The sequence below is a fragment of the Apostichopus japonicus genome, chromosome 15 (assembly GCF_037975245.1).
Source record: "Apostichopus japonicus isolate 1M-3 chromosome 15, ASM3797524v1, whole genome shotgun sequence".
NCBI classification, from domain to species: Eukaryota; Metazoa; Echinodermata; class Holothuroidea; order Aspidochirotida; family Stichopodidae; genus Apostichopus; species Apostichopus japonicus.
This window is the reverse complement of record NC_092575.1, coordinates 10,085,661-10,112,160: the sequence shown is the minus strand read 5'-3', so window position 1 is coordinate 10,112,160 and position 26,500 is coordinate 10,085,661. Positions and strand designations below refer to the sequence as shown.

The 26,500-nt window shown below is 36.7% G+C and overlaps 1 protein-coding gene across 1 annotated transcript; it reads left to right on the top strand.

Annotated features, from left to right (window-relative positions):
- LOC139981033 (integrator complex subunit 2-like) lies at positions 1–26,500 on the top strand. The gene is made up of 22 exons (XM_071993137.1): positions 1–395; positions 1,469–1,601; positions 3,464–3,557; positions 4,044–4,157; positions 4,754–4,884; positions 5,991–6,161; positions 6,904–7,085; positions 8,424–8,549; positions 9,418–9,483; positions 11,281–11,407; positions 11,979–12,047; positions 13,680–13,814; positions 15,181–15,475; positions 16,437–16,691; positions 17,027–17,228; positions 17,776–17,892; positions 20,261–20,504; positions 20,858–20,968; positions 22,565–22,672; positions 23,627–23,732; positions 24,438–24,605; positions 25,012–26,500. The coding sequence occupies exons 1-22, from the start codon at positions 103–105 to the stop codon at positions 25,164–25,166; spliced, it is 3,402 nt and encodes a 1,133-aa protein (XP_071849238.1). The 5' UTR covers positions 1–102; the 3' UTR covers positions 25,167–26,500.

Sequence of the window (26,500 nt, the reverse complement as noted above, 5' to 3'; positions counted from 1 at the left end):
GTTAGTGTGATCATTAATTGTAATGACAGTCTCGGACTCGGAGCACATAAGTCCAAAGGATGAGCAGACTTTATGACAAATTGTTCATTTTATTAGCTGAATATGGTTGAAATAGAAAGTATCAAGCCTCATGTATTTGAGGCTATGCAGTCTGTGAATATTGTAGCAATAAGTCAACTTTCTGATCGACAACTGAGACCTGTTTTGGCAAGCCTCGTTCGAATGTCTCTTTGCTGTCCTGTAGACTGCAGTAAACCTTGGATAGAAGACAACGGCGGGAGGAAAGAGATACTAAAAGTTCTTTCTGGATTAGAAATTGTCAACTCCATCGTAGCCCTCCTCTCTGTTGACTTTAGCTCACTAGAGCAAGATGCTAGAAAAGAACTCCAACTTAGGTTTGCATGCAATCTTGAGTCTTACTTTCTTTTCCTGTATTTGCGTATTTCGCTAAACTGATGTCATTTGTCAAACTGTATGTAGCCTAACGTTGCGTTCATAGGCTAGGCAAAGTGCAATGTTGGGAATGGTAATCACAAAGTTCTCAATATTGTCGCTGTAACAGGAATTTTGTCTATACTGTGCGACATCCAGGGTTATCAGTGAGTGACCCAAGGTTAAATCGCAGCTATATAGTGAAAACCCATAGTACTTGTGCACACAAACAGTTAAAATGTATGATTGTGCGTAAATATTGCGAATCAGTGTGATTTTCTACAAAAAGCATACCCTACACCTGATGAAACCAGAACTCCTAAAGAAGCAAACAAATGCTAGATGCAAAAACCACTAGGCCTAAGCAAGCCAGAAAAAGCAGGAATACTTCTCTAAAGTTTAAGAGAGGGGAGTAGGCATTGTAGCGATAATGTTACAGTTGGTCAATTTTGAGTCCTTTTTTGCTCATATATCAATGTTTCAAAGATTGTGTGAGGCATGATCTAGGGTAATGTTGAAAGATCTCAGACGCTATGGAAATGACCGGCAATAACTTCTGCCTTAGTAGGATATTCTCCTATCCTAACCTATAGGTATGCAACCTCATTCTGTACCACTTATATGTGGGAGAGACACTTCATTTTGCAAAGGGCATGTTGATTTAAACTGCTGCAGAATGTATTAAACCTTTTTTTGGGGAGATCCTGTATAGAGATGGGAGTTCTTGGACGTAACAAGAATTGACATTAATTAGTCAGTTTAAACAAAATCTGAAACCAGAAAAACAATTGTTTTGAAAGTAACATTTTAAAATTCAGAAGTTTCCCCAAAATGACTGTGGGGTTTGACTTATCCTATTTGGGGAAGTGTGTCTTTTAATTATGTCAATACAGTATATAAATAGTGAAACAGCAGAGAAAGCTTGCAGAATATCCAAATGCTTTGTGTGTTTTTGCTGGTTATAGTGATCATGGTTCTCATTGTGGTAGTTTTGCTGCATTGTGTAACATTATCAATATTTCTTTGGCAATTCTAGGCAAAAACTGGGAGATAAAGAAAATTCACTCACAGCGAATGTAAAGCATGGATTTGCTCAAGAATTTGAAAAGAGTGAACCAGTGAGACGACTGAGGCTTGTCATCAGTGAGCTGCTATTTATTGCCAGTCATGTAAGTATATATATATATATATATATATATATATATATATATATATATATATATGTCAGTGTAATGTTATTGAATATGCATTAGATACACGTGTGCAAACATTGCACTACATTTGTAGAATCTGCACCTGTATGTGAGTGAGCTGTGCATTTGCATATTGATATATAAGTTAGAGCACACAGTCTGCTCGTCCTTGTTCACCCTCTCTCTCCATATCTGTCAACACGTAATCTTGGACATGTCGTCCTATATCTGTCCTGTACAGTATGACTACTGTATGTTATGCAATAAAAATATAAAAAGATGTTAATACTCAACGTCGACTGTTAATACTCAACGTCGACTGTGTTCTACTTGATTGCTCAAAGAAGTCATTACCTGAACAAAGAAAGATGACAGTTAGGTGCCATTGCTGTTCATCAATAGAGGGAAATGTATTTTAATTGTTTACTCTCTCCTATCTAAAGTTGCTTCATTCTTCCATTTAATAGCTCTCCTGATAAAAATGACCATCTTTTCAATTTCGTGTTTAAATTAACAAATTTAGAGTATTTTTTGACGCACTATCCTGGGAACTTGGAAATTACTTTGTTCTATTTATTACAGTTCTTTCTTCATCCAAACATATTTAACATTATATATCTACATCGATTACTATGTTTGTCTATGTTGTATGTGGAGCAAAAGTGCGCAGGAAAGGACTCATAAGACCATTTATACCAGTCCCACTAGATTTATAACTGTCAGTAAGATTATTGGCAGTGTTTACTGAGGGATATCCCAGATCTATGCTTACATTGAAAGCAGACTGGAATGTTTGATTCCAAACATTAACACCTCTAGGTTCATATGCTTGTGTTAAGGTTATTCCTGCTGTTGGTTTTCTCCTTGACATACAAATACTTTATGCAATACAAACTATTACAAAACCAGAGCTGAAATTGTAAACCATAAATGCTCAACCACCAAAGAGAAGCGACGTGCAAGAAGAGACATGCCATAGTTACATGTGATGAGTAGTGTTGTTACATATAATGTTGTACACTTTGATCAACAGGTTACTTTCATATCTTGTAATGCAGCCTGTTTGCCACAGCATGCTGTTGGTTTTCCCCTGCACATACAAATACTATATGCAATACAAACTATTACAAAACCAGAGCTGAAATTGTAAACCATAAATGCTCAACCATCAAAGAGAAGAGACGTGCAAGAAGAGACATGCCATAGTTACATGTGATGATTAGTGTTGTTACATATAATGTTGTACACTTTGATCAACAGGTTACTTTCATATCTTGTAATGCAGCCTGTTTGCCACAGCATGCTGTTGGTTTTCCCCTGCACATACAAATACTATATGCAATACAAACTATTACAAAACCAGAGCTGAAATTGTAAACCATAAATGCTCAACCATCAAAGAGAAGAGACGTGCAAGAAGAGACATGCCATAGTTACATGTGATGATTAGTGTTGTTACATATACTGTAATGTTGTACTCTTTGATCAACAGGTTACTTTCATATCTTGCAGTGCAGCCTGTTTGCCACAGCATGGTTCCCATTTATGGTCAAGATTAGGGATGTGGACTTGTCGATCGATATTACCTAAGCTAGGAGTGACCTAAGAAATTTGAAATTTCTTTACTCGATTGAAAAGTCTCAAGTGTATTTCAAAAACTAAATGATGTTTTCAAGTGTATTTCAAAACTAAATTATGTTTTTGAAAGCATAGTTCAAGGCTCAAGATATCATAATATGTCTGCAATTCAGGATCAATCGGTTCATGTCACCTGCAGCCTTTCAAATCCTACTGTTATTTGAAAATTGAAATAAATTCCCTCTTTCTGTATATTTCAGGAGTCTGCTGTGTTCACTCAGAGACCATGTGAACTTTTTGAAAATGAGGTCTTCTTAGATGAAGTGTCTGATGTGCTCTGTATTGCACAAGCAGGTCAGTTAGTTTTTTTTTTTGGTGCTTATAAAGCAGTATTTGTGTTAATCACTGAATTGCTACCAGCTTAGTGACACAAACCGGTCACACTGGGTCCTTGAAAGAAGCAATGCATTTGGTGCCTTTTAGAGGAAACTAGCAGCTTTCTTGGTCAACTGCATGAAATTTGCACCTTCGGCATCTGAGATCCATCAGGCACCGGTTCTGGTTTGCCGGTAGGCCAGTCCGCCCCTGTCACTGATCTGAATGCATTACACATAGAGTATTTTCAAAAGTAGGATTGTAGTTACAGAAAGTAATACCTAGCACAGTACCACCACAAGAAGAAAATCACTGGTTAGTTATGTAATGCTGATTCCTTTAATTCTGACCATTACAGTACAGTTGGCTTTGTTTGTAGTTGTATATCCTGTAATGGAATGAATAAGTGATAAGTGAGAGCCACAAACTGTCATCACCTATAAATGAATGCTCTCATATTAACAGAACTCCCGTCTCTCCTGCCGATGGAGAAGATGGCTAGTATTCTCCTCCGTGTGAAATATGGACCTCATCTTCTATGTCGGTTGGTTTCAAATGTGTCCGACAGTTTCACTCAAGGTAAGCCTCAGATGTCACAAGCAGAGCTATGTAGTCAGAGCAGGATATTGAGTTTTAAGTATTCAGCTTTTAATTAAGTCAAGCACTCCATTATTTGATGCTCACTTTAGTACCAAGATCCCCTCTCGAATAATCAGAACTAGTTGGAAGATTTGAAGGAATGACTTTTTTTAATATTGGCAATTTGTTAGTTCTTGAATGTAGATAATGCTACTGTGATAGTAACAACAATATTTTCTGCAAGCTTGTTTAAGTGAATGTAATCATGTTTGTAAATGAATAGGGAAAGAGAAGGCACTGTCTTGATCAGTTCAAACATTGTTTTGAACAAAACTTGGTCGATTTGATCACAATACTACTTTGTACGAACTAAATATTTACAGTAAGCTGCTATGGTCAGGTTGCACTAGCAAGGTAACGGTTAACGATTGTTTATCTTCAACTGATAGATACAACTTTTTGTGAAATATCTGCATTAAACGACAATGTTTGCTGCTCAGAGATGAATTGAAGAGACATGCCAGTATCTACTTCATATCTGAGTATTCATTGCATTTCCTTAGCGTCTTTCAAATTCTTTCCCCTTTGATTCAAAGTTTGCCGATATTTGATCGTGAACGGCGAGAGGCAGGATGAAGACAGTTTAGGTGGTCGTAGGAGAACAGAGACTCTGAGGATGCTGGTCGCCATGAATCCCAGCCAAGCTCTCCCTGTTAGAGCCTTAACGGTAAGACAAAACCAACGGAATAAGTGAGGTTGATAATCTTTGCACGTATAAAGATAAGATAAGTTTGCTACTAGTAGTTGTACCAGAGGTCATTGTCTTAAACTCCGAAAGTCACAAAGTAGGATTAGTATTCGGCATGACTTATTTTCTAGTAGGGTTGTGAATGAGTGGAATGGTTAGCCTGAGAAAGTTGTACTTGCAAGTAGTGTGAATGGTTTTAAGAATACTTTGGACAAGCACTTTAAGCATTGTAATCGGGTCTGAGTGTTTGTGTCTTCATTTTTTTCTCTCCTATAGGGTCCTTGATGGGGACTTAAGTGTCCCTACTGATTTTTTTTTTTCTACTGAACTAAACTAAAGAAGGTTCAATTATTTTGAGAGAGTGACATTTTTCAGAATGTAATACAGTTGTTTGTAAGTTAATAAGTCTTGTTTGATAGATCTGATTTCTTGAGATTTGATTTCACTTTAAGTTGGTGTTGGTCCTTATTTAACCAGATTTTGCACAATTCTAGAGACTTGCTAAGATATGTGTATGTGCTAAAATCAAGAATTCCTTGAATTAATACAATTTCCTTGAATTAATACAATTAAGCAAAATTGTGTCATATACTGTACTGGCAGAAAAAAATGCCAGCCCTTTTTTTTTTTTTTTGCTACTGGCAAACAGTGAAATTGATTGTCATTTAGCCAGTAAATAGCCTTAATTTCAAGGCCTTTCGGCTGCATAGCTGAGTTGGTACTCCACAGGCAAGAATTCTCTCCGAGAAATATCATCCTAGCTCATGATTAGTGTGCTCTTTCAAATATTGTGCATAACTTCCCAGTTACTTTGCCAATATGTCTACAGTGCTGTGCTATCAATATCAGTTAGTAAATTTTAAGCATTGTTAAACTCAAATATTTAAATTTCACAGCAAATGTTCTGTTTGTATCTAATAGTCTGACCTTACACAGCTTTTAGAAGTGATACAGTTGTTAGTTAAGTAGTTAATCAAATAGTCATCACATTCAAATGTGTGTAACAAACCAAACCCTTTGTTGAGAAAATTAATGAATAATTTATCTGGCAAACTCATTTTCAAATTTTTAAAAATTTTCTTCAGGTTGAACACTGTCGTCTCCCAAGCCTTGCGGTGGCCTTGACGTTAGATTACTCCCACCGGGACTCTTCTTTGGATAACGGAGATGTCGTTTCTTTCATCAGTGGGTTACTCCTAAGTAACAACACGTCAGTCAGGAGCTGGTTTGCACAATTTGTCAACATCGGCAATAAGGTCAGTTTCTACCATGCAATAGAATTAAGCTTATTGGAGTGTGTTTTGGACATAAAGTAAGAGTAATGAAGTATAGAAATGGAAATGTTCAAGCAAGAAGCTAGCAAATTGGCCATCAAATGGGAAGTTTTGCATCCCTAGCAACGAATCACACTTAGCACCTAGTTGCCTGGTTGTGTCTATGATCACCTGCTTACCTCTGTGGTAGAGTGTGTAATGTATACACTTTTGAATTCTCTGCTGTAGCTTTTTGGATAATTTGCCATGCCGCGAAAGTGTCCATTAGCTATAGGTTGTATCCAAAAACCCGCCGTTTGTACTGAACGGCAGTTTTTTTGCAGTTGGTTAGCTGAGTGATCAGTCCCAGCTTTTCGCACCTTAGTTGAGCTGCCTATCCGTCTATTATGCAACTCTTCACACAGCTAGTAGCCAAATCACTATCATATCAAGGCAGACATGGCAAGTTGTGAACAAATCAACTCTTACAAACTCACAAGTCTGTTTGCAGGAGAGATAAAGTTTCAGTAAGTTGAGGTCACAAGAGCTGAAAAATGCAACCTATGGTTAATGGACTAATTCTCGTCATGCAGAGAATTTGAGAGGACAGCCAACATGATATACTTTCTTGTTACTTCAAATTTATTTTTTATTGCTTCACAGTTCATGGGCGTGAGAAGCCGTTCAACTCTGTGAAGATCTGCGATGCATATTCATCGATGTGACTTTTTTCATTTCTTTACAGTTGAAACCAGGTGGAGGCTCATTTGTGTCCATTCTCAGTCAGTTGAGAGGCTATTTACTGAATGAGGTCAAGAGATTGACCCCGTTTGAGGGATTCCATGGGTCACTCGTGGAGGAGGACGTTGTTGAAGGGAGTGCTATCATGCGACTGTTCTGTGCCTTAAAAGGCATGGCAGGACTAAAGTAAGTCTAAACAGCAGTTTAAAGGTGTTTGGTTAATGAATTTGCATGCATTGGGTAATTTTGAAATAACTAAACAAGGGGAATCTTGAAATGAGTTTGAACCGATATCTCTTTAAATCTTAGAGTTCCTCGGTAGAAATATTATCGCGAAAGTACGCCATGGGGAATTTGTCAGTGTATTTTCCTTAACATGTAATAAGGAACCTCTGGTATGTGTTACATTCATGCACTCAATGTAGATCTTACCGATGTGTCAGTAAGTCAGTAAGAGGTGACAAGATATGCTAAAGAAAAATGGAATTTACTGTGTTACTATGGAAACCAACTTGTTGGTTTCCTCGACAGAACTTCCTACATCAGACAGACGTTTCTCAGTCGTTATATATGTAACCTTGATTATTATATATGTAACCTTGACCGTTATATATGTAACCTTGACTGTTATATATGTAATCTTGACCGTTATATATGTAACCTTGACCGTTATATATGTAACGTCCAGGATCTTTGTTGGATGTTGAATTGTGCACAAGTTTAATATATTATCAATTGAGTCATGCTCAATGAATGCCTCAGTGATAGATTTGGTTTTAGTTTTGTTCACGTGTTTCGCCACTTGTTTTGTTTTGACACAGGGATGTCCAAGAATGAATAAATCAGTGAAATGAGGATTACTTTCCACTAATGAAAAATGTTCAAAATGTTATTGATATGATATAAAGCATAGATAGTTAATGTTGCTGCAGATAATATATTTGACATTTTGTTTAACAGTTGTGATGTTTGTTAAGTTTGGCTCCATAAATATTGCAAAGTATTTATTGTTCTTTCATACAAACCTGCTGCTCTACATGTTTGCAGTTTCTGTATTTTGCATATTTTGCAAAGTATTTTGTGTTTTGATACCAGATAAAGTTATCACTGTTATGGCTTCCTGAATACCTGCTGTGCTAATGCTAACAGTGAAAATGTATTCAGCTGGTACATAATAATATCATTCTCTACAGAAGGGATAAAAAGTGTCTGGTTGTTACCAAGTTTATAAGCATACCCTTCTCTTTTTTTCTGTTTTTCTTTGTAAGCTGTTTCCAGAATTAAAAACTAACGTGCAATGCATTATTAAAATTCCACATACTTTGCTTCATTTATTTGAGGTAAAGCAACTTATACATTACAGTAAGTAATATAAATTCAAGTAATTACAATACATTACAGTAATTACTTGCATAGTGGGCGAAAAGAAACAAATACATTCTTTGTTCTTGTACATTTGTTGTTTTAAGTGACATGTAAACATTGATTATACATGTGTTTACACTACTTGTTTATCACCGGCAGGTTTCGTCAAGAGGAATCCCATCATCTCCTGAGGCTCCTGACCAGCCACCCTCCTCCAACTGCCGGTGGAATCAGATTCCTCAATATGAGTCTCTGTATGCTGTTAGCCTGCCCATCTCTTGTCAAGTAATATACTTCTTTCTATGTTACTTAGTGCAATGTTTGTGTTTTCTTCTGAATCAGAGGCGGATAGCTGACAAGTTGGCCTTCCATGGCACCATCAACTTTCCGTATCATCACCATGTAGATTTTTTGCTATCCCAGCCAGAAGTTTTCGTCACTTGTAAACAAACTTCCTCACTCAGTGGTAAACAATTCTCGTATGCTGCTCCTGGGTGGCCTAAAGTGGTCTAAAATTGCCTCAATTGACCCAATTTTTTCACCACATGTACTTCCAATCATGCTCTTCAACATGCAAGCCACAAAAAACTAGATCGTGATTGATAACAGGTCAAAATAGATGTTCTCCTGCTGCTTTTTGGCACTTTTCCTGAAGGAGAGCAATCGGGTGGATGGATATAGACCAGGGTTGTCCAACCTACGGCCCGCCAGAGATGCTCTACGGTGCGAAATTTTAGTGAGCAGATTTGTTGATAACAATTTGAAGCTATATAATCAATCAATCAAACCTTCTGGGTCCAAAAAACTGCATACAGGTCAGTTTGTGTGTCACTCTCAGCGGAGGGGGGGGGGGTGGCTGGACTTTATTCATATGTTTTATCAGGAAGGAAAATAAATCAGTGGGCTCCGCGCAGTGCTCATATTTTGTTGCATTGGGCTTCGGGCAAAAAATGGAGCGTAGGGTTCATGCGGCCCCCTCCTTCATCATAATCATTCCATGTGGCCCTCCTCTGCAAAAGGTTGGACAACCCAGATATAGACTCTAATAGGAGTATGCCACCATAAGTATTAAATATTTGGTCACCACAAGCAATTACGTAATTCTTATGTACTGCCACCACTAACACATACTCTTTTCCTGTCTATTCCACAGTGTTGATAGCCAAGTTGTCCTGGAATGGATCCATTGGCTAGTAGATGAAGGACCTGAATTTGAAAGGTAAAATTTACAAATTTTGAATGTTTAAATAAAAAAAAGTTTTTAGTAGCAAGTCATGTGATATTCAGTTTGTGTAGTTGTATTAAAGTAGTGAGTCAGAGAACATTATTGTTTCACATCGTATGATTCTGTCAAAGTGTGAACCTCAATTATGGATTAAAGGAGCTTTCTGCATTTAACTTCAGTTGTAAGTATAGTAATCTTTTGTGGTTTTCCTTACAAGTGTATCTTAAAAATAAATGAACGATACGTCCAGTTACAATTCCTTTTGTGTTTTTGTTAAACCATTGATGTGTTCAGTTCAAACTTTAGGAATAAACAGAACAACAGTTCTCTTGCTCTGTTTGAATCCAACCTACCTGTTTGAGGAAAGACATGTGCAATTGGTTTACGAACCGTGCAGTACTCTCCTTTAACTTTGACTTGAATCATTGTGGACAACCCTGTATATGTTATGACTGTAGCACAGCAACAGCTTGCTCTTTGATATGCTCATATAGGTTTCCTCAATGTTTTAGTATGTTCTGAGGTAATTAAATGTCATTTCAGTCATAAAGGTATCAAATAGACATAAGTTATTGGATAGCTGCCTGATGTGAAGTGTTATTGATAAGCCATTCGGCTTCACCCACCTGCATGTGATCTATGTGTGTGTCTTGATTTTGCAACCCAATTGATGAAGATTTGCATGGAAAAGCAATGGTCATTTGTAACACAATATGCGAATGACAATATATGCAAATGACAATATATGCTAATGACAATATATGCTAATGACAATATATGCTAATGACAATATATGCAAATGACAATGTATGCAAATAGAATATATGCAACTGACAATATATGCTAATGACAATATATGCTAATGACAATATATGCAAATGACAATATATTCTAATGACAATATATGCAAATGACAATATATGCTAATGACAATATATGCATATGACAATGCTTTTATTAATTGGTTGCGCACAACTGTTCCATGACATTTTCTTCTGATCAGTGAGTTATGAACATACAATTATGTCTTGATTCTTACATAGGGAACTCATTGTCTCAGTTTGTACTGTTCTCTATTTCAAATTCATAATTTCTACAGGCTCAGTCTGAAGCAGTCTTTACTCATGTTCTTCAGTAATTAAAATAACAATAATGACAACAAGAATAACAAGGACAATAATAAGGATAATACATTTATATAGTGCAAACATAGTAGTCTAATTAGATTTTATAATAGAATGAAACAAAGTGCAATTAACTGAAGCAAAATATGAAAGAAGTGTATTTTGAGCTTGGACTTCAACAAGCCTGTGCTCTCAATGTAACATAGAGATGCAAGGAGTTCATTCCAAATGATAGGTCCTGCATAATAGAAGTTACGATCTCCGACAGTCTTACATTTCACTGTAGAGTAGTAAAGAGCAGGGATTCATTGGAGCATAGCCAGTACTACTTATTTTAAAAAAAGAGATAATACACAGCTTCCTTGTGCAGAGATATGGAAACAAAAACTAGTATCTTGAATTAGATCTGAAATTCAACAAACAGCCGGTATAGCAGACTAAGGATAATGTTAGATGGGATATCTTGTGTTTTAGCTGATTTTTGGTACACCTGAATTTTTTTAAATAAGTATCACGTCCAACTCCCTATCCAGTAGAGGAAGTTGTCAAGAATGAAGAACATTTCTGTTTTGTTATCGGTGAGAAAGATCATTGATATATACATGAGTTTTCTAGTCTACCAGTTGGTAATACATATAATTATGTTTTTTGTTTGTCTTTTCTTAAGGCCATGTTACAGGAAGAGTGGTATCAGTGCTTCTTTCAGTGAGATGTTGCTCCTCATGGCGATTCACTTCCATTCTAATCAAGTCCAGGTTGTACTTGATCTCATCAGCACCACAATTGGGATGAAGGTACAAATTATCCTATGTTAGGCAATAGAAAGTTAAGGCAATGTTAGGCAATGTTATGTTATGTTAGGCAATGTTATGTTAGGCAATGTTATAATGTTGCAATATGTTAGGCAATGTTATGTTAGGTAATAGAAAGTTAACATAAATTATCCTGTGTTAGGTCATAGCCAGTTACAAATTAACCTGTTTTAGACCATAGAAAGTTACAAATTATCCCTGTGTTAGGTCATAGAGAGTTACAAATCAACCTGTGATAGGCCATAAAAAGTTATAATTTTACCTGTGTTATGCAATATAAAAGTTGCAAATTAACCTATGTAAGGCCATACAAAGTTACAAATTAATCTATGTTAGGCAATGACTTAACATAACTTATTATACCAGAACTGAGGAACTAGCAACAACATAGCTTTTCACTTTATGGAGCATTCTAGCCAACTTGATGAACTACACTTGAAGTTTCCTATTTTGATGTACTATCTCAACTAAACGTCTGTTTAAACTCAACCTTTCAATAGATTGAACCTAACTATAAGGTGACACTTATAAATCTCCATCATTTCTCCATCAGATTGCTATAAGTACCAACTCTCTGGCCAAGATAAGACTCCTGTTCACTCAAGAGGTTTTCACTGAACAAGTAAGATAAATGTCTGCATTACATATAACTGATACATCTATTTGTGTGATTTAAAAGCCTCAGCCAAATCATTGCCTGTGGGTTTTTTTATTCCTTGTCTGAGGCAAAAGGAATCTATGGGTGATAGCGCGTGTGTGTGTGTATAAATGTGACACTTGCTTGTAAAGACGGTAACTCAAAATATTAATGGTGGATTAACTTCATACTGGGTATGTGGATCCTTCTTATTGAGGACATGAAGTTCAAAGGTCATTTAGAGTCAACAGAGGTCAAAGTCTGACAACTTTTTAAACATGATAACTCAAAAGTAAATCTTTGTTGAATTTCATACATGGTATGCAGATTCAGCTTGTTGAGTACAAGAAGTCTATTGAAATTGGTGTAGGTCAAAGGTCATTTGTGGTCCACATTTCAAATGAAAGTCTGAAAATCTCATTAACATGATACCACTAGAAGTACATCTTTCTTGAACTTAATACTTAGTATATAGATCCAGCTTGGTGAGATCAAGGAATCCTATTGAAGTTGGAAGAGGTCAACTGAGGTCACCAGGTGTCAAAGTGTGAGAGCTGTTTAAACATGATCACTCCAAAAATAAAGATACAATCAATCTGTGAATTCTGAAATGCTATGATTTTGTTTGGTGAACATAGTTTGTTCAAATTCAGTTCAGTTTAGTTCTGTGAAGGGGCTCTATAGGTCTTCAATGAAACACACCTGGCATCCAGGTAATGAAATCTGCTTCAGAGTTCATACTCTTGCTTTATCTGTGCACTTAAACCTCCTATAAGGGTTTCTCCCTCTGGGCTTCAAGGGGTCAACAGGTTATCTCAAATGGTGGAAAAATTGGCCATTTTCTCAAAAATATAACACTGTATATAAACAATGTCATGGAACTCTGAACAACTATTTTAAAGGGTTTTGCTTCCTCAAAGTTGGTAAAATGTGTCTATATTTCATGTAGGAAGACGGTTCATATTGGATATTGAAACATTTTGGTTTAAAATTCTATACTGCAAAACCCATATGAGTGAATGACATGGTTGATACCCACAAGGGATTTCTACAAATCTTTGCTGGTTCTCAATTCTTAGACAACTTTAACTCACATGCACTAAATTAGTCAGCTAGTTACAGTATTTTGAATTTTGAGCAAATTGTATGGCAAGGAATCACAAGGCTAACTGGCTTTCTGTTTATTTTTCTATATCGATCCTAGAGTTTGCAGTGTTTCTGTATATGAAATGAACAGTATTTTTTGTTATACAACTATGAGTATTGAACTAGTATTAGCATAAATATTACTGTTAGACTTTTAGTATCACTGTTAGGCTATTAGTATCACTGTTAGGCTATTAGTATTAGCATTAGACAGTATTAACTAGTTTCCTTGTGTAGGTAGTGTGCTCTCCATGTTATTACTGTGGCTGTTACACTCTATAATCTCCTCTACCATCTTCTATATCCCCATATGTGCTATGTTAGTTTCTTGCTTTCTTTCTCTGTGTAGGTAGTGTGCTCTTTATGTTGTTACTGTGGCTGTTACACTCTGTGCCCTCCTCTACCAGTGTATTTCATCTTCTATATCCCCATACATGCTATGTTAGTTTCTTACTTTCTTTCTCTGTGTAGGTTGTGGCTGCCCATGCTGTTACTGTGGCTGTTACATCAGGACTCAGTGCATCTGTCAGTGGGTTTCTTCCAGTTCATTGTGTCTATCATCTACTCAAGAGCAGAGCATTCTCCAAGCACAATGTTCCTATTAAGGTAAATTGCCAGCATAATGACAAGTTCATAAGTTATCAAGTGGGACACACAGTAATATATTTATTAGTTTAGCCATAGGATCAAAACAAGGATTTAACTTAACGTTACTGAAGCGCCTATTCCACGAAACAGCTAAGTCAACGTCAATGTTAGTACACGTCGCATCAATGTAGCCCATGTCACACAGCTTGACCTGCAAAGTTTGTGGGGCTAATATGCAGCCATCAATCATGTTTGTGTGTTGAAAATGATTATGACGTGCAGTGGTCTCATAAACTACCTGGGTACTTTGCTAGAGCACTATTGTATGTCACAAAGACCTTTAGAATATCATGACAATTTAGTTTGAATCTAGATGAATTGTTTCTATGGTAACCCTACCAGAATGCATGATTCAACTAAGGCATAGTCCCTCCCCACTCCCCCTCCCCAATAACATACATTATGCTATTTGCTAGGCTAATTAATGATGATGTGTATTAACAGATAACAGTAAAATATAAAGGTACGTCAAATGTCTCTTCAAATGTTTTTAAAAGTAATGCAGAACTTATGATAACAAGTATGGAATAGTTCCAAATTTAGTTTTGTGGAAATCTCTAAAATATGGCATGCCAATAATGCATTTCATAAACAAGGGTGACCAGATTCCCCTGATTTCTAGGGACAGGCCCCATGTCTCATGTTCTGACTCACATTGTGAGTATCCCCAGAAATGTCATTGGATTTTTATGTACTGAATTTGTAAAATTGAAACTGTTTGCTCTTCTGTTGGTAGAAACAGTTTGAATCTACATTATTTTTGTAGTTCACAAAGTTCATTCGTGCCTCACAGATAAAGGCAAGCCAGACAATAGCCTCATTGCCTGAAATTCACCTGAACAACATCATTATGTACTAAGTGGTAGATTTTGTGGCTTCCAGTTGACCTTCCAGCTTTTTGGCAATGGATTTTCATCTTAGACAAAAAACTGTTTCTGGATGAGGTGTTCTACCTTGGGCATTTTGACATCATCCTTGACACATAGCATCTCCAAAACATCCAGAGGGCTCTCAAATTTCCTCCCTCCCTTTTTTTTAAACACACAGTATAGATAGAGATATTTCATGTCAACATGGTGGGTCAACCTCAGTTATCATGTGCCCAGATTGCCAGGAAATATCTGTTCACTTTAGTATAAACAGTGGTATAATGTATGAACTACTATAACTCTGTAACATGAAGATTTCTAGATATTTGTCATATTAAGCAGTGGTCAGTCTTTGCATCATAACCCAGTATCCCAAACTAAAGTCTAAAAGTAGGAAAAAAATTATGACACGCTCTTAGTTGAACTATTTGCATCTTTTTATTTGCAATTCACAGGACTGGATTTATCAACAGATGCTTCACTGCGGTACCCCTCTTCACCCCATCCTCCCGTCCCTCCTAGAGACGTTTGTACACAGCTCTGTGGTCCCCACCGAGGTCGGTTCAAAGTTCTGTCGGAACCAAGCCCTCACAGAGCAGGAGATACTCTCGGTATTCGGTTCATCAAGATTAAAGGATGGGAGGGGCGAGAAGGTCAAAGGTCAGGGAAACGAATTGACCTCACAGCTTCTGATGTTGTATTACCTCCTCCTCTATGAAGACTGTCTTCTGACAAACACCAAGCAACTTCGTAAGTTTCAAGTTTTATTTAAAATCCAGTATAAATACATGAAAATACATATTTATAAATAGGATATGAAAAACAGTTAAGAGTTATAAAGCTTAAAATAGCATGTACTGTATGTACAAATAATAAATCAAAAGTTAATAAATGAATTAAAGTAGGTTTGTGGAACAACACCCTGAATAAATATGGCAGCCCTATAAACGAAATGTACTGTTCAAAATTTTGGTGTGATTGTCCTATTTCTCAAATTATAATTAGTCTGTTGAAGAAGTGACTTCAGCTCGTAATGGAGTGAGTGTTTCTCGTCTCTATGAATTTTAAGAGAAATTCTTTTAATGTCTCTCATGGCTGCATTGTTTACTTGGTTAATAAAGGTGTTAACATCTAGGCTAAAAATTTTGGCACAGTAACGCAAGGATGATCTAATTCTCATTGATTCTCGATGATCTAATTCTCGTTCCATCTTACTTTATCCTCTGGGTGTCATAACTTAGTATGCTCTATGAGAAGTCATCATATTAATACAGAAAAATGGAAATTGGTAGATGTTGTCTTTGGTATTTTTCATGATTATCAACACTTGAATGTTTGATGCCAAGATAGTTGAGCAAGGAGGGATATTGAAGTTTTAATTATGCAATACTAGAAATTGCAGAACTTCTCAGAGAAAAATTTTCCCCCTTTATATATTTCATATATTAAGGCATATATGTTAATTCCATTTGGTTGTGTTGTTACATGGGATCACATAATTTGTAAACGTTAACAAGACGTAATTTTCTGTACAAATTACTGACCCAGACAGGAATATTCCCTCAACATTAGACCTGTTTTATGATAAGACAGGGTAAAATAAGATAACACAATTGTTTGAAGGGCAAATTACCTGATGCAACTAGATAACAAGATTGTATAGAAAGATTAACATTACCCTTTCCATTCTTTTACTTTCCCCTGTAAATAGTAATCATACACCAAAAGCCAGAACCATACTCCACAAAGGTCTTGTCTCAGCTTCCAATCAAGTATCTCTTCAGAGAGGCGCAGCGACATTTGTCGGATTACGGACATCTCTACCCGTCTCTCCTGAGACTCCTCGTGACTCACTACCCGCATCTCTGTCTGGTCGAGGATTGGATGGACGAGGCAACCCTGGCTGAGGACAAGATGTCTGCTCCCGTACATCAGAGAAAGGTTACCCCAAGCGAATTGAGAAAAGGTAAAGGCAATAACAGTCCTGTATTTTATTTCAGTGATATCAATTGGATTCTAAAACCAAACATTGTCAGGCACTTTGTCATCAATGAAAAAGTAATTGTAAAATACCCTTTTAAAGCCAAACTCTTCATCAGTAGAATTAAACTTGCAAACTTTTGAAAATGTTTAAGATATTTTACTACGTCATTGTCAATGAAATTTGACTAGCCAAACTTGTAATTGCATTTTGATGTGCCGTGTAAGAACTGAATAGTATCAAAATTGAAGCAAAGTTCATGCCTTATGTTTCTGAAGTGTATGACAATAAACTCCATTTAATTTGCTCATTTTTTACAGCATTTCAAACGGTCCAATCAGATTCAGCGTTAGTGATATCCCTTCTAGAACAACTGCAGCTGTTGGATGAGCACACGCTTATGGACTATGCTGATGTAATTGTGGAATCCTTGATACTACTTTTGGAGTCTGACGTTCCTCTCAAGGCTGTTACTTTAACAGTTCATATTTGGAAACAGCTGAATATAGAAATGCCAAGAAGGTATGGATGAAATTATCTTTTATTTGTTCTTTTTGAGAATTTTTAATGTCCAAAGGCAAAATGGACGGACATCTCTGTGAATATTATCGTATTATTCTTTTTATGAGATAACAGAGTGAGCATTATAATCAAAGCAGTGATAAGTCTATGAAAGATAAGAATAATAAGCTTTCCACTTTTTGAGTGATTTATCTCGGTTGTAAAGTCAGCTTAACTATCGTATAACATTGATTTTATACTGAATGGTGTATAGCTCTATAGAGTTATTTCCTGACACCATTGTAGAAGAAAGAAATACATGGTGCGGGGGGGGGCAGGAGGACAGACCTGGTTTCTTTGGAGAAGGGAGAGACCTAACCCCCTACCCATCTATCTTATTCTAATTGTAGAGAATGTGCGTCATAAATTATGTCTGGTCCTGTAAGGAATGCTTCAGAATAAGTGTGCATTCTGCTATTCAATTTCAATTATTGTACTTCTTAACTCCAGTGTTGTCCTCTCAAGTCACCTGTTCTCTAAAGTTTTTCTTTACTCTTCACATTCACAGACTCAAAACCATGACAGTGAATGCTCTCTCTCATTCGAAGCCTCTTATCAAATTCAAAGAGGAAGACTTGATCGTAGATCCTTTAATTATCCTGAGGTGTGACCTCAGAGTCTTCAGGTGAGGATACTGCCTCAGTAGAATTATTCATCTCTTGTTGTTTAATTGTTATAGAGCATGGCTTGATTGTAGATCCTTCAATTATCCTGAGACCTCTTTAAGTTTGAGTAGTTCGGAAGGATTTATATCACTGTTTACACAACTGAATGGTAAATAACTCTTACAGCAACTGTTGAACAGGCAATGTGGTACCACTCTTCGCACTGACTACAATGTATGAGGTCAGTGTTATGCTGTAAGCCCCCTTTACACAAAACACACTTAATCATTACAACAACAAAAAAGTAAAAAAGAAAGGAAAGTAACTTAGAGGTACAAACCTGAAAGGCAGAATAATCACTATTGTATATAATAGACGGATTATCCACACAAAGGAAGGAGGTTGAAAAGACATGGGGCTTAAGTACAGTACTAGTTGTGTGGAACTGTGTTGGCCTATACGGGAAAGAATACTGGACGCCATTTTGAATTACAAGTCCTTTAAGTCTTTGGATGATCTTAATTTTTTGACAACCTCCTTTCCATCATCTTGAATGAGTGCAAATATGTTACCGTCCTTGGTCCATGCTGTTGTTACTTTAGGGTGGTCTGTTGTAGATGTCAGTAGTTTGTGATTTTTCATGGTGAGGTCCTCCGTGATAACAATCCCGGTTCCTTTTAGCTTTCGTCTATTCCTGATGACTGGGTCCCTTGCTTGGTAGGATGTAAATTTTGCGATGATAGAGCGGTGTTTGCCGTTGACAGGGGTTTGTCCAATTCTGTGTGATCTGTCGATGTCAGTTTTCTCTATGTTGACTTTTAACTTTGTGTTGGCCAGTGATAGGACAAGGTTTGTAGGGTCCTCATCTGACTGACTGGGAAGTCCAAAGATACGTTGGCAATTCCTCCTAGAATATTGTTCCAGGGCATTTTGGTTAATTTGGAGGTCCTGGCATGCTAGTGAAAGTTCTTCCATAGATGATGATTTTAATTGGAGAAACTCAGCTTTCCCTTTTCTCAAGGTTTTGTTGGAGATCAAAGATATTTGTTCTTACTGTATTTTGGATAATTTCTTCATGATTGCTTTGTCGATGCAGTTTGCCAGCATTGTATGGAAATCGGAGCTATCAAATAACTCCTTCAATGATATCCTTGGCTTCACGTACAGGGTTAGGTTTACTGGATCGGCGATTGTGTCCACTTCGTAACATAGTGGAACAGGTACTACCACTATTAACGTTGGTCGGATGAAAAGCCGTTAAAGTTTGGGTGCAACTGGAATGGACCAAGGCTCAGTTTTCCGGTGTAAAATAATTTCTTAGTCATACATAATAGACCGTATGTGTGTATGGTGATTGTGTCGGCTTCTGGTTTCAATAAGTGATTACATTTTTAATTTGAATAGTGAGATGAGAGAGACATTGCTCTATTTCGTGATGTGTATGTCGTGAAATAGTTTTCAATTTCAATTTCAATGTGTGTCTTGATGACCCTGTCGGTCACAATTTTGTTCCTTCAAGCCCAAGCAGGCTCGGAATGAGTACTATTATGTGTAGATTGCGCCTTTAAGGGAGGACTTAGACGCTGATTTCAGGGATAATTGGTAAATTTCTATAATGAGTTGAAAATAGATACACTAGGGTAACCATTCTTACTGTCAATCTCAGGTATGACCTCAGAGTCTTCAGGTGAGAATACTACCTCAGTAGAATTGTTGATCTCTCATTGTGTTAGTGGTAACAGCTTCCTGCGTTTGCATTCAGAGGGTCAGTGTAGCATCAACAGGCACCACCAACTTGATTACTATCTCCATATGGGAATTCATCCCAATATGTTCTGAATAGCTCAATTGTTAGAGTACTGGACTTGCATTTCTGAGGCCACAAGTAGAAATGATGTTATCTTTTGGTAGTAGGAAGCAGTTACTTAGCTCTAGTAATTGGTCCAATGTAGCATTAAACGGTAGTATGGGCTACTAGTCACCATTTCCAGATGAAGTACCATCAGCTTTGTGCTGGATAGCTGAGCTGATAGATTAATGAGGAACAGACAGTAATCCTGTTCTTGGCAACATGTGTTGTGTATGTATACTATACATAACTTTTATAACCTGAAATAATTGGTTTGAATCCTGTTCTGTATTCAACCATTATTTGCTCTTTTCCAATATGTTATTTATAATATCCCAATCAGCTTTTTGTTGATGATTGCTTCATATACTGTGTGGAAACTCTCAACTGTCTCTCTAATTGTCTTCTGATGTGTTTCTTGTGTTGATCAGAATGGCAGATATTAGTGTGTTATGGTTCCTACTATTCAGAAGTCATTTTCACCGACAGACAGGTCGATAATACAATCGATTTACTTTCTCATGTCTGTTTCACTGCAGATGTCCACCTATCATGGAAGTGGTGCTAAACATTCTCCGAGCATACCTAGCTGCTTCCAGAGCATTCCTTGCGTCTCACCTGCAAGCGAACCCTGCAATCGGGGTCAAATCTGACCCGGGGAACACCCGTGCACTTCCGTCCGACCCAGAGAGGGAGGAGCTTAAGGGGGCCCTTATAGCTGCCCAGGAGGCTGCAGCCACTCAGATCCTTCTAGAAGTCTGTCTTCCATTCGAGAAAGAACAAGTGAGTAACAAATGGTTTACATCACATCTTACCTCAATTAAACAAACATTGTCTAGTAAATATTTGTGTTTATTGTGTCAATAATATTGGAGAGAGAGAGAGCCTCTGGGGAAGAAAAGATTGTTTAGAACATTTCAGAATTTTGACAAGGTAGAATTAAAGGCAGAACTATTGGCATTCTGTTTGGATGTGTAGAGAAGGTAATGATCAATCGATCCAAGTAATCAATAAATTTTGAGGTGGTTTTCATCCGTGTATCGGTGGACTGATGTTATGATCCTGAATGGTAGAATAAATTATAAACAGAATCATAGACTATGTATAATACCTATATGAAAAAATCATATTTTCAGGTTTCTGATAATGATTTGAATGCTCTGAGGGAGGTCAGATGTCAAGTGTGCAGTGTACTTCATCAGATGTTCATAGCAGATCCTGGATTAGCAAAGCTTGTTCATTTTCAGGTATGGCAAACTATGCACTAACACATTTTAACATATAAGCATTTTGATAGATAAACATTGTAAGCTGGTTCTTGATTCATAAAGCTAATAGCTGACACAAATTAGAAGCACACTTCCGAGAAATAATTCAGTGTTAACATTTTGCACAGCAGTTTTGAAGGCTATGAGCTCTTTCTGTTACAAAATACTTATGGATCTGCTTACCAAACCTGCTATGCATCTTGGCACTTGTCAATTGTCAATCTTGGCAATTTGCCCATTTTGCATAGCTTTTTACGATGCGATACTAGATGAATTATTAAAATAAAATAAATTTGTTAGCAAACTGCTTATCCACTAGAGAGCCTGTGTAATAGAATGTGTAAAAGTAAGTTGGCCTGACGTTTCGATCCTAGCAGGATCTTCTTCAGAGGCTAAATGACAAGTTACAGTAACAGAGGGGACAAAAACACGCCGTGTTTTTGTCCCCTCTGTTACTGTAACTTGTCATTTAGCCTCTGAAGAAGATCCTGCTTAGATGAATTATTCACTGACTTCCATGAAGCATAACATGTTGATATTTCCATTTGACCAAGAAATGTCTTGAATTGACCCCTGATTGATTTAAGTTAATCGTATGGATGCTGTTTCCTGTAGCAGTAATGTACCAAAGTATCTTATATTCCTTCTCATTCTACCATGGATGTTAAGTTGAAAGATTAACTGGAAAACTCAACTTCCATATGTCCTTCCTGGATACAGTAGTCTGCGATGCATTTCACATATGTGTATAATGTAGAATCTTAGTTGTTACCTAAGTAGAAAGGCATTACCGTGTGCACTTGTATAGCCTTGTCATAGTTGCTTCCTTAAGTGTTCCATTCAGTATCTTCAGGGATGTCAGTTACCAGACTTTGGTAAGCAAATTGTTTTTGCATCTTAAAGCGGTAACAAGTTTGAGATTTGAAAAATGCATCATACAGACCTCTTAATAAACAGAGTTCTTTTTGATCCATTTCCCAGCTCCATATCATGTTCGGTTCATATGATATATTGCAGATTTATTCACTTTGTTGGGGATAAGTGCATTTTGCAATAAATCTGTGATATCCTACATGGACAACACTCAAACAACTATTTTGTTTTCCTTTACAATGAAAATGATTGTACCACCTTGTAAACAATTCAATTGTGTGATAGGAAATAATTTAATGTTGGTCTTATTTGATCAAGTGACCCCATCAAAATTAAGCAGTGATTTCAATTATGGAGGGGTCCTAGTTGCATCAGTGCCAAACAATGAAAGACAAAGGCAGGCTGATGTGTTGTCCGTGTATGACAAAACAAATCATTTTAGATCGTTGTTCCAATCCAAGTGAAATTAATACATTTCAAAATTCTTTATCTTGGCATTAGAACAAGCTCACAAGATAATTGGACCAATGTGTGTGTTTTTTATTTTGGTCTGTATAATATATTTTTATAAATATTAGACTTAGCTATCCTTTGAACTGTACCTTGGGGATATTCTCACAGATTAAAGTGGATCTATTTTGAACTTGGTTTGATTTTTAACGTTGTTTCAGGGAGTGCCATGTTGTTTGCTTTTGTTCTTAGGGTTATCCAAGTGAACTGCTCGCAGTCACCGTGGCTGGTATTCCATCAATGCATATCTGCCTGGACTTTATTCCAGAACTACTTGGACAACCACAGTTATCAAAACAGGTGGGTGTCACTGTGTTGATACTTTTGTTTATTTTCAGTTTCAAACTTTTCATTTGTGAATACGATTCATGAGGCGTTTTAACTTTGGATGTTGGAATGATAACTTGTAATTTTCAAAACAGAGTGTAATTCTACAAAAATAACAAACAATTCAATCATATGATACAGCTACATTTATGATTGCAAAGTCACTGTACATCAGAGGGCATAATTCAAATCCAGTCATTTCACAGCAAGTTACGGCCAAGGACCTCTTCTATATTTCATTGTGATTGATGTATTATATTGCTGTATCCCTGCAACAACCATCCAAGTAGACTCATTTCGTGACTTTAGTGGAGTCTTTATCCTATGTCTCATGCCATCGTATCCATTAATCTGTAATATTTGTTTAATCTATATAACAGTGTCTACAAGTCCATACTATTAACACAGGGTTCAGCAAATGTTACACTAATAATTTTGGATATTTTCATCACAAAGTTGGTCATCAAAGAGCTTATGTTTGTGTCAAGTACAATCTCTGTCAAAATGCCACCAAATACAATCACTTTATTCATATTTGTCTTGCTGTGGAGTATTGATTTATTTCATTTACTATTTTTTTTTGTTTTTTTTTTGTGATAGAAGCTTTGAATCTGGACTTATTATGAAGGATCTGTCTCTAGAAGCTTTGTACTTTTCATTAACAAAGCAATGATTTGTCTATAATTATGGGCTGTTTTATCTGCATGGTCCTATAAATCGTTCAGATTTGTGGCTTAAAACCATACATTGATTGCTTATGGCTGGCTATTGAGTTATACAAGAGGTTTACTTTTAATAGTTGTGAAATTATTTGATTTTAATTTAGTATTGACCCTGGTAAAAACAGAAATATTAAGATTGTATCACTTAATCAATAAGTACGAAGAAAGAAACAGAGTGATTATAATTTTCTTATCTCTTTTTCAGATATTTGCAATTCAATTAACATCTCAGCTGTGTTTACAATTTGCATTGCCCAAGTCACTCAGTGTGGCTAGACTAGCCGTCAACTTTATGTCAACCCTGCTTTCAGGTTGGTACTAAAAGAACATCAAAAGATCAGCTTTTTATTTTTCATTCTGCATGGTATAGTTTGATATTAGAAACATTTAACATTGTATTTGCCTCTTGTCTTTGATAAAAAGGTTTCATTTCAAATAATGTAATATAATAAGAAAAGTTTTAAAAACTTCAGATATGTCTTTCTGTGTTACTATTAATATTAGTATAAGAACTGTCTGGTTGATGAAATTATAAAAACTGAATGACAATATAAATTGCTTATTATTAAAAGTTGAGTTGTCTTAGTTTGACCACCTTCAACTTTAATTTGAATAATGCTCTGCAGAGTTTTGAAACTTTCTGAACTTGTCAAAACTGTTTTAAGTTGTTTATAAGTGTTAATAGTGCTAATCTGTTCTATTAGGAGGTAATTTCCTGGTATCATTTTATCTCTCCATTTTTGGAACTGCAAATGGAAGTTTAAACTTGGTCAATATATGGAGAATGATTTAAATTTATTTATTAAACTGTCACCATCGTCGTGTCTGCCTCAAAGAAGATGATTAGGTAGTCTTCACCTAGAAGCCAAGTTGAGGTACTTGGATGCAGTAATTCATGTAGTATGGTCTGTGATAATGGACCCGAAACACAAGAAAAATTGTTTACACTTTACGTATGATGCTTGTGGGAGAACATAGAGTAAAGATTAATTGGAAATGTTATTCTTTTAATACAGTCTTGTCAGGAGTTCGCTGGGTAGAGTTCTACAACGCTACCACTCCATGCCTCGCTAACATCTGCACAGCATTTCCTCCGATGTATGATGACAGTACATCACTCTTGATTCAAATTGGAAGAATCGCTCATTCCAGGTTAGCCAGCACAGGGAAAAGACCTCACTTAGGTAAGTAGTAGTCGTGGTAGTAGTGGTGGTGGTACTGGTAGTGGTGGTGGTGGTAGTAGTAGTGGTAGCAGTAGTGGTGGTGGTAGTGGTAGAGGTAGTGGTGGTATCAGTGGTAGTGGTGGTAGTAGTACGTTAAGTAGTGGTAGTTGTAGTAGAACTACTAGAAGTACTACTAGTGCAGTGTATAATAGATTTAGAAGCCACCGTAAGATAGCATCCAACATGGATGTCTTAAAGGAACACCCATACCCCACCCTCCTCCACCCCACCATAACAGGGTATCTTGGAAAGAAGTAAAATTGCATCTGCAAAGGTTTACAGTTCATTTATGTTTAACAATTTTGATCCAATTATCCTGTTGTCCTTGTTGTGTGAAGTCTTTGTCTTCTTTTCTGTTGTTTTACAGTACTTAGCAGCCATTGTTCCATGGCACAGAAACATCTGCTGGAGGGTGTTTCAGTCAGTAAAGATACGAGCCAGGATCAGGCCTTGATAGCATTGGTAGAGGGCACATTTGCATCAATTGTTAAGAACGCCTCTTTTACCAGAGGAGTGTCATAAAGGCACAGTTTGTTGTCAACACAACGGACATTGCTCCACCAAGGAGGCTCATCCTGATAGAGATGATGAAGTTGGCTATCGGAACAATTACTCTAGTGATAATCTGTGGACAGAAAAGAGGCTAAGGAGGCGGTTATCTCAGTGGACTAAACCAGCGTTGATGCTTCGGCGCATCAATCTTTGCTTTCATTTCAACAGCTACGGTTGCTTCACAGAATGCAAAACAAGCAGCATGTACCAGGGAGAACAGTCGCACTTGTTCTGTTAAATAATCTGGTGGATCATTAATATGTTCTTCAGTACAATGGTGTGCTGCAGCTATGTCATATGTTCAGCAACTGCATGTCAACTTTCCCCCAGATATTCTTATCCCAAAGCAGATACTTATATTGTGCAAAGGTATAAAATAACCCGAACCATGATTGCCATTGTATGAAGTACTGTCACACTCAGCTAGCATTAAGTCAGTGCTTAAACCTCTAAGTAACTTTGTGCGAGGGCAATGAACACTGTGTTGAATCCTTGTGTTCAGATGTTAGATGTCTGAACTAACCAGGACATGCTAGGGAAGCTAGCAGATAGATGACACTCATTAAATTAGCAGATATGTTTCCTCTCTTTATTAAGACTGACATCTATTATCTTAATTAGTTAACCCATCTGCTGTGCAAGCATTCCCTATGAATTTAATACTGGAAGGATTCCATTGAAGAAATTCTTACGACAAACAATTGATGTTTGTAGTATTGTAAAGCCTTCATTCATCTTTCCAAAAGTAAGATAAAGAAAAACATAAACATTTACTATTTGGGTGAGCACTATGCTATGCTGACTTACTACAATACATCAGTATTGGGTAGACAAAACTAGACAGTATGGATGTTTGTATCATTGTATATATGTTATACACCCTCAGTTTTATTGAACCATTGAACCTTTGTGATTGACAATAGCCTTTGTTTTAGTACAAGTATAATATCATTAGAACTAGTGCAATACATATTTTTTCCCACCACTTCACCTTTCCTTTGTGGCTCCCCCCCCCCCTCGCCCCTATAGTAGAAGTGTCTCTAGCTGCTTGCATTTGCATTATCAGACTTTGTTGCATTACCTGTAACTACTGAGGGTTACCAGCCTCTATTGAACTGTTTGGGATGGCAGACATTACAATGAGTAGCTGAATGGAATCACAGTTTTGATGAAACACATCAGATTGCCCAGAATAGCTAATTAGTGAGGAATGATGCGTTTTGTTTATCTGGCTTTATTCTAAGTACAGACAGTTATGATGTGTGAATCACTGATATGTATATATGTGTAAATAAAGTTGATTG

Excerpts from the sequence above, each read along its gene's own strand:
- LOC139981033 (XM_071993137.1), top strand. The coding sequence starts at position 103 with ATGGTTGAAATAGAAAGTATCAAGCCTCATGTATTTGAGGCTATGCAG. Across the intron at positions 12,048-13,679 it reads AAGAGGTTTTCACTGAACAA|GTTGTGGCTGCCCATGCTGT; the intron begins GTAAGATAAATG and ends TTCTCTGTGTAG. Across the intron at positions 23,733-24,437 it reads TATGTCAACCCTGCTTTCAG|TCTTGTCAGGAGTTCGCTGG; the intron begins GTTGGTACTAAA and ends CTTTTAATACAG.